At 37.3% G+C, this 8,967-nt stretch overlaps 1 protein-coding gene across 1 annotated transcript; it reads left to right on the top strand.

Annotated features, from left to right (window-relative positions):
* The first annotated feature begins 5,707 nt into the window (after positions 1-5,707).
* On the top strand, positions 5,708-6,625 carry LOC110197810 (vomeronasal type-1 receptor 1-like). Its single transcript, XM_020971857.1, has one exon. The coding sequence runs from the start codon at positions 5,708-5,710 to the stop codon at positions 6,623-6,625; it is 918 nt and encodes a 305-aa protein (XP_020827516.1).
* Positions 6,626-8,967: the final 2,342 nt, after the last annotated feature.

Genomic DNA, 8,967 nt, shown 5'->3' with positions numbered 1-8,967 from the left:
AATCATTTCAGCCAATCTGGTAGGTATAAAATGATATCTCAAGGTTGTTTTAATTTGCATTTTTCTAATCAATAATGATTTAGAGCATTTTATCATATGACTATAAATTGTTTTGATTTCTTCATGGGAAAACAGCCTGTTCATATTCTTTGACAATTTATCAACCGGGGAATGATTTGAGATAAGACCTTTATCTGAGAAACTGTCTATTAAAATTTCCTCCAAATATTCTGCTTTACTTCTGATCTTGACTACATTTGTTTTATTTGTACAAAAACATTTAAAAATTTTATGTAATCAAAATTATCAGTTTTACACCTTACACTGCTCTCTATCTCTTGTGCGTTCATAAATTGTTCATCTATTCATAAGTCTGATATGTAATATGTTCCATGTTCTTCAAATTTTCTTATACTCTCTCTTTACATCTAGGTCATGTATCCATTTTGACTTTATCTTTGTTAAATGGTGTAAGATATTGGTCTATGCCCAATTTCCGCCACATTGCTTTCCAGTTTTTCCAACAATTTTCACCAACTAATGAATTCTTTTCCCCAAATCTTAAGTCTTTATACTTGTCAAATACAAGGTTATTGTATTTATTTGCTGCTGTAAATTGTGTATGTATTGCACTGCTATACCTTTCTATTTCTTAGCCACTGCCAGATAGTTTTGATAAGTACTGCCTTTTAATGTAGTTTAAGATATGGTACTCTTTCTTTTACATTTTTTTCATTAGTTCCTTTCATATTCTTGACTTTTTGTTCTTTCAGATGAATTTTGTTATTATTTTTTCTAATTCAGTAAAATAATCTTTAGGTAAAATTGTCATTTTTATTGTATTGCCCCTGACTACCCAGGAACAATTAATATTTCTCCAATTATTTAAATCTGATTTTATTTGTATAAAAAGTTTTTTATAGTTTTGTTTACATACATTTGTGGTTTATTTGTGGTTTATTTTGTGATTTATGATGTATGTGCCCTCTATCTATTTATCTATCTAGATAGATAGATATACATATATATGTATGTATGTGTGTGTGTGTGTGTGTGTGTGTATAATTTTTTCCCTCCCACTACTCTAATACTGACAAAGGACTCATGAGTTACAAATATCATCTTTCCATGCAGAATGTAAACAGTTCAACCTTAATAAGTCTCTTATGATTTCTCTTTCCTGTTAAACTCAATATATCTAAAACAGAACATATTATCTTTCCCCCTAAATTCCCCCCTTCCCCATTACTATAGAGGACACCACCATCCTCCCATTCCCTCAGTCTCACAACCTAGGAGTCATCCTGGATTTCTCAGTATCTCTCACCTCCCCCCACCCATTTCCATTATGGTGCCAAAGCCTATTGATTTCACCTCTGCAACATCTCTCCATTACTTCCCCTTCTTCCCTGAGACACTACCACCACTCTAGAGTAGGTCCTTATCACTTTATACTTTGATTAATACAATAGCTGCTGGTGGGTCTACCTGACTTAAGTCTCTTCTCACTCCAATACTGCCTCCATTCAGCCACTAAAGTGACTTTCCTAAAGCACAGGTCTGACCATATCCCCTATCTACTCAATAAACTCTAGTGACTCTCTAATGCCTCTGGGAGCAGATACAAAATGGTATATTTGGCATTTATAGCCCTTCAGGACCTAGTCCCCTCCTATCTTTCCAGTCTTCTCACACCTTAGTTCCCAAGACACACTCTTCAACCCAGTGATACTGATCTCCTGGCAGTTCCACAAACAAAGCACTCCATCTTTCAGCTCCAGGTCTTTTCTCTGGTTGTCCCCTAAGTCTATAGTGCTCTCCTCCACTCTGATTACTGACCTCACTGGCTTCCTTAACTTCTTTTAATTTCCTTCTAACTAAAATCTGACCTTCTACATAAAGCCTTCCTTAATCCCTCTTAATTCCGGTACTTTCCCTCTTTTGTTTCCTATTTGTTCATAGATAGCTTACATTGCATATATTTGTTTGCATGTTGTCTCCCCCAATCGATTGCAAGCTACTTGAGGGCACAGACTGTCTTTTGCCTCTTTTGGTATCCCCAGGGCTTAGCACAGTGCCTGGCACATAGTAGGTGCTTAATAAATGTTTATTCAGTGATTATTGGTTCAAAAACAAAAACAGATCTGAATAAATGAAAAATATTATTTATAAGAAAGTTAAACCAGTACAAAACAAATGCAAATACAACAAAAAATAGTTTACTTAAGTACCTAACCAATTAAAACCCCAAATGATTATTTGTAGATTGAGTACAATAACAATAAAATTTATCTGGAGTCACAAATGGTCAAGAATATCAAGGGAAAATTAAGAAAAGAGTGGGAAAGAGATCTAGCAGGAGCAGATGTCAAACTACACTACAAATCAGTATTCATCATGGCTATATGATACTGGCTAAAAAAAGTAGAGATGTTGAATAGAGGCACAAATTAGATATACAATGCTGCAAGCCCTAAACCTAATGGTCAGTTGCTCCATGAATCCAGACACCAGTTTCTGTAATAAGGATACACTATTTGACAAAAAATGCTAGAAAACTAGAAAGAATTGGGTATAAGCCATTACCACACACTTTGTTACAAGATAAGCTAAAAAAAAGAGATACATAATTTATATATAAAATGTCGCATCATAATTAAAGCAGAGGGGAGAAATCACCAGTTGTATCTAGGAATTCATAACCAAAGGATAAAAAAGTATTACAAAAGATAAAATGGACTATTTTGATCACATAAATTTTTTTTAAAAATTCATTCAAGCAAAATCAATTGATCTAGCACTTGAATGGAAAGAGTTAACAGAAAAAAAAAAACCTTTGCAGCAAGTTTGTCAGATAAATGTTTTCATTTCTGAGAAATATAAGGAATTGATTTTAATGTATAAGAATGAAACCATTTTCCAATTGATAAATGGTCAGAGTATATGAATTTGCAGTTTTCAAAAGAAGAAATCTAAGCTACCAATGGCTATTTGGGGGGAAATGATTTCAATATCTAATAATTAGAGAAATACAAATTAAAGAATATCTAGAGTTCTACCATACAGCCATGGAACTGGTAAATTTAACCAAAAATGCAATGTTGGAGGGTGTGTGGAAAAACCAGCACATTAATACACAATTGATGGTATTTGAATTGGTCCCATTATTTTGTAAAGCCATAGGGAAATTTGAAATATGTCCTTAGATTAACTAAACTGTATATACCTTTGGACAACTTATCACTATGTCTATAGTTATCACTATCACTGTATCAGTAGGTCTATACTTCACAAAGATCAAAGAAAGCAAAAGAACCCATATGTACAAACATATTTATAGCACTCTTTTTGTGGTATAAAAGATCTAGAATTTATGGAGACATCCATCAGTTGGAGAATGATTGAATATACTGTGAGGGTCTACATATATATATATGTACACACACACACATATATATACATACATATATATATATATATACATATATATACATATATGTATGTATATATATGTATATATATATATATACATATATACACACACACACATATACATATATATATATGCAGATATATATACACATATACACACACACACACATACACATACATATGCATACCCCACATGTACATAGTAAATGTATTAAAAATGATTTATTAAGCAGTTACTATATGCCAGGCACTGTAATAAGTACTGGGGATTTGAAAGACAAACAAATATAGTCTATACTCTTAAGAAGCTTATGTTCTAATGAAAGAAGGTAACATGTAGAAGGGATTTGGGAAGCAGGGTGGGACAGTAAAGTGCCTAGCAAGATAATGTAGCAGAAAATAAGAGGCAGACTTGGGAGAGGAATGAAGAATGGCTGTCCTAGGCCCTTCCTCAAAGTGGAAGTTCTGGGAGGGACTAACCAATGAAGGTGGCCTGGGAGACAGAAGGAACTTCAAGGTTAAGAAGGCTACCAGGGTTAGGAGAACTTTTGAAGCCACAAGGCAAATGAGGCATGGTAATGATGTACAGAGAGTCAAGAGAAGAAATAATGGTTATCATGGGGCCCTTTTCAAAATGGAGCTTTCAATGGGAAAAGGGGACCAAAGAGGCAGAGAGAACTTCCAGCTCAAGAAGGCCACAGGAATTAAGAGAACTCCCAGGGTGAGAAGGCAGCAGAGGCATGGTGGTCAAGTCCAGGGAGGGATACTCAGAATCAAGAAAAGATTGGAGGAGGGCTATCCTGAGGCTTCCCCAAAATCAAGACTTAGGGAAGGATGTAGAAAAGGACCACAGCAGTGGAAACAGGAACATCTACAAAGGAAAGTTAACAAGCCATTTTGATGTAAATGAAGACTATATGAAGGGGAACAAAATGAAATAAGATGGGAAAGGGAGTTGGAAGAATGGCTATAGACATATTCAGAGGCCAAAGAGAGATGAGTGAATTTAATTTTACAGATAATGAGAAGATAGTGAAGATTTTTTAACAAGGAAGTGTCATGGATTGGATAGGAGAAAGACTTGAGGAGGGAGTCCCTTTGGAAAGTTGCAGAAATGCTCCCCCTATCTCAATCAAAAGGCAAAGGGCTCAGGATGCAGAATGGAATGTACATTTATGGACATGGCCAATGTGGGAACTTGTTTTGTTTGATTATACATATTTGGTACAAGAGGTTTGCTTTTATTTTTTCAATGAGAGGAGTAGGATGAAGGAGGGAAATGAAATAAAAATTTTAGATGAAAAAGCTTTTTCAGTATTCTATGGGAAGAGTCATGAGGCTTAAACTAAAGACATAAGTTTAAGGAAAAGGGAGGAGGAGGAGACAGAGATGATCATTTTAGTTCTCTGTCTCCCTGTCTCCTCTTTCCTTTTACATGTGCAGAAATACATATGATATTTTTTGGCATATCCATCAGTGCATCAAACATTTAAGATCTTTTGAGGGCCAACTATTTGTAAGAACTTCTGATAGCTAGTGCATTTCCAGAGAAAATCAAATACCCACAAATCTGCATAAAGCAAACCCTGGTATTGTTAGAGACTAGAAGCCCTTTGCACTCTGATTCTACAGGTACTCCTGGCTAAAGTGGATCTCCCTGACATAATCCAGATGCTTGCACAATGACTCCAGTTAGTTCTATGTATGTTTTTATAGGGACACTTCTTGGTTAATCAGAATCCTTAAGGGCAGGGACAGTTTCACCCACGTTCTTGTACCCTCAGTGCTTAGCTCAGTTCCTGGCATATAAGCAGATACTTCATAAATGTTTATTAACTGATTGTTGGACTGGTTCCAGTGCTGGTTTAGAAAAGTGTCTTCAAAGCACCTCCAGGAAGTTGTGTTTGATAATCCTGACACCACAGGTCTCCCTCCTGTCCCTGAATGGTCACTGAGAGCCCTCATCTATGGCAAGACTGTAATTGTAGGGATAATTATTTGAATATGTCATAAGCCATTACTCAAATGAGTAGAGTCTAAAAGAATAGTATCCTACCCCTAACACCAATCTCCCTGCCTGATAGGGCAAAGCTGTGTGAGAACATCTCTGTAAAGACCTGAAGGAGATATTCTCAACAGGTTCTTCTAAGACAAATTAAGGGGTGTGGGGAATACTAAAAAATGCCCACAGCTTGTGTTTTTTATAGGTCCCTCTAATTCTGGCGTCATTTCTTCTCCTCAAGATAACAAGAACATGAATATGAATGAAAAATTCATGAGTATCATCTTCTTCTTCCAGACAGGAATTGGGGTCCTAGGGAATTCCTTTCTTACTTGTCTCTTCATCTTCATATATCTCAGAGGACATAGCCTGAGACCTATAGATACTATTCTCACCCAGCTCACCTTGGCCAACTGCTTGGTACTTCTCCCTAAAGGGGTCCCTCAGATCATGACAACTTTGGGTCTGAAGAATTTCCTTGATGACATTGGCTGTAAAATTGTCTTCTATCTTCACAGAGTATCTCGGGGTCTTTCCCTCACCATGACCTGCCTCCTGAGTGTCTTTCAGGCCATTACCATAGCTCCTAATATGTACAGTTTAGTGGAGCTTAAAGCCAGAGCCCCAAAGTACATAATTCCCTCCAGTCTCTTCTCTTGGACTTTCCACCTGCTTTTAAATGTCCTCATTGCTTTGGGAATGAAAGGACCAAGGCATGCTGGGAACAGCACTGAAATTCAACATTTTGAATATTGCTCTTATTTATTTGCTCCAAGATATCAAGCTGTCCTGCTTTTGATCATATTCTCTTTTCCTGATGCTCTGTGTTTGGGACTCATGGCCTTTGCCAGTGGCTACATGGTATTTCTTTTGTATGGACATCATAAGCAAGTCCAACAAATTCACATTTCCTGCATTTCTGCCCGAATGTCCCCTGAGGTTAGGGCCACCCAAACCATCCTACTGCTGGAAAGTACCTTTGTCACCATTTACTCACTCAACTCCATCTTCATAACATACATGCATTTTAGGAAAACTTCGCTCTGGCTGATGCAGACCTCTGCCTTCCTGACTTTGAGTTTCCCAGCTGTTAGCCCCTGTATGCTCATCAACAATGACTCACAAGTTCCCAGGTACTGCTATGCTCTTTGTGGGAGGAAAAGACCACATTCTGCCCTAGCAGCATATTAGCCTTCTCTACCTGGGATGGCCCTATAAAAACTCCAAGGAAGGAAACCTGAATCTATCCCTTGACATTAGGCTAGGCTCCCACTTATTAGAAGCAGGTGAAGTTTAAAGTGATTGATCATGGGTGCAGGGGGTGAACAAACTCAGACTAATGATTCTTGGGGCTATTATTCCTAATAAAATCCCTGGAATCCCAGAATATCATATGTGGAGGTACCTACCACTAGGCTGATACCCCATAAAAATCAACCTAAGCAAAAGGATCTATATCTACAATAATCTTTGCAGTTGTTTATTTCATGGTAGCCTAAATTGGAATCTCACATAGTGTCATACCTATTGAGGAATGGCCAAACAAATTGTAGCATAATGTTATAGTGGAATATTCTTATGCAATAAGAATTGACAAAAGGTACCATTTCAGAGGATGTTGAGAAGACCCTGGTGAAATGATGCAGAGAAAAGGAAACAGAATCAGAACAATTTATATAATGATAAAGACGTTATAGAGAAACTTGTTTTAAAAGACTTTACATCTCTAGTCAAATCAATGATCAACCACATCCAGAAGACTGGAAATAAAACATGCCACTCACATCTTATCAAAGAGGTACGAAATTTAAAATGCAGTAAGAAAAATACATTTTTAGACATGGCCAAAATAGGAACTTGTTTTGCTAGACAATGTATTTAAGGCATTGATTTTCCAGGTTTGAAAAGATTTGCTCATTGTAGGTGAGGTTCAGAGTAGGGATAGATAAATAAGAGAAAAATGAACAAAATATCATAGTACAGAGAGGGTGAGGTCCACAGGGTGGAGGGATTTACTGATATTAGAACAGAATATAAAAATGGATGTTTCTAAGAAAACTTACACAACCTTATACCTAAGAATGCCATCTAAAACCACCCTGACCAGCTGTCACCCACATACAGATTGAAAACCTTGGAGGCAGGAATCCCACCAACTTGTGAAGCAAATAGTTCCTTTTTGGAATAGATTCAAGTAATAGACAATGCATATTTAACCACCAGGTGACAGCATGAGCTATTACTCTTACCCATTCAACCGGAAAAGTGTCCATTTGGGATTCCCAACTTCTTCCTACCCTGAGGTGCCACCTCACTCTGTAGTTGTGTGCTCCAACCCATGGGAGCAGGAAGTGCCAATGTTTCCAAAAGTTCTTGGGATGGTCGATCTTCTTTCTCTCAGCTTCACCTGTCTACATGGCCACACTCACTGTCTCATCAGTCAAGATGCCAGGTCGCTGAGGTGGATTAAACTCCTCCAAATTAACTCTCGAGTACACACTCACTGGTCTTTGTTCCTCCTCCCTGAACCTTCTGTACTTGTCAAGTAAACTGGTCATAATGGAAATGACTTCTCCAAAAGAATAGATGGAACTGTTTAACTGGATAGAGAGCACTTTTACTTTGTAAACCTGTAAACGAACAAATAAACAAAAACCTTTGTAAAAGGAATAAAGATCCATATCTATAAAACATCCACTGTCCTTCTGTATTTCTGCTGATTCTCACAGACTGATGTCTCCCTAAACATGAGGGAGAGAGAGAGAGAGAGAGGAGAGAGAGAGAGAGAGAAGAGAGAGAGAGAGAGAGAGAGAATAGAGGTAGATTTATATAGACTACATACACACACACACACACACACACACACACACACACACACATATATATATATATATATATATATTTATATTCACATATAAAAATAGACACACACGACACAGGATGCTCTGAACCCATGAGTTTTAAGGAGAGCATATTTTGTTTTATTTAATCACAGAAAAAAGCCATGCCTTCTATGAGTTACCCATAGTATATAGAAAATCCCATATAATTTCCAAGTAATACTTGATTCAGAGTATCCAGCAGGGCCAATGGCATGGGCATTGGCCAGGCCCTGCTTCAACCTTTGCTAAGATATACTGGTTGTTGTCCTTCATTTTCAAAGAGAACCAAAATGACATCACCATGTTGGAGTCAAGGTATAGAGTGGACCAACTGTGGCTGATCAGACCAATACGAGCTTGGAATGTTCTACCACAGGTCAGGCACAAATAGCCTATGTGAACTTTTGGGGCAGATTCTCTAAGTTTGCAGATCCTGTGTTTCTCTCAAGCTATTTCAATTCTGCTTTGTTCATAGAGCACAGCACCTTTTCTGATGTGGGCATGCCATGCTGAGCAGTCCTGAGATATATACTTGAAGAGTGGTAAGAATAGTAAGAATTTCCTTAGATGGGAGCAGGTAAACAAGCTTATAAAACAGAAAAGCTTATAAACCTTATAAAACAGAGCTTATAAAATGGGGGGGGAAGGGAG

Source organism: Phascolarctos cinereus, unplaced genomic scaffold (genome assembly GCF_003287225.1).
Source record: "Phascolarctos cinereus isolate Bilbo 61053 unplaced genomic scaffold, phaCin_HiC Scaffold_726;HRSCAF=1367, whole genome shotgun sequence".
NCBI classification, from domain to species: Eukaryota; Metazoa; Chordata; class Mammalia; order Diprotodontia; family Phascolarctidae; genus Phascolarctos; species Phascolarctos cinereus.
Note: the sequence above shows the minus strand (reverse complement) of the source record. Positions and strands in the feature narration are given on the sequence as shown.

Coding starts and splice junctions, on each gene's coding strand:
- LOC110197810 (XM_020971857.1), top strand. CDS start 5,708: ATGAGTATCATCTTCTTCTTCCAGACAGGAATTGGGGTCCTAGGGAAT.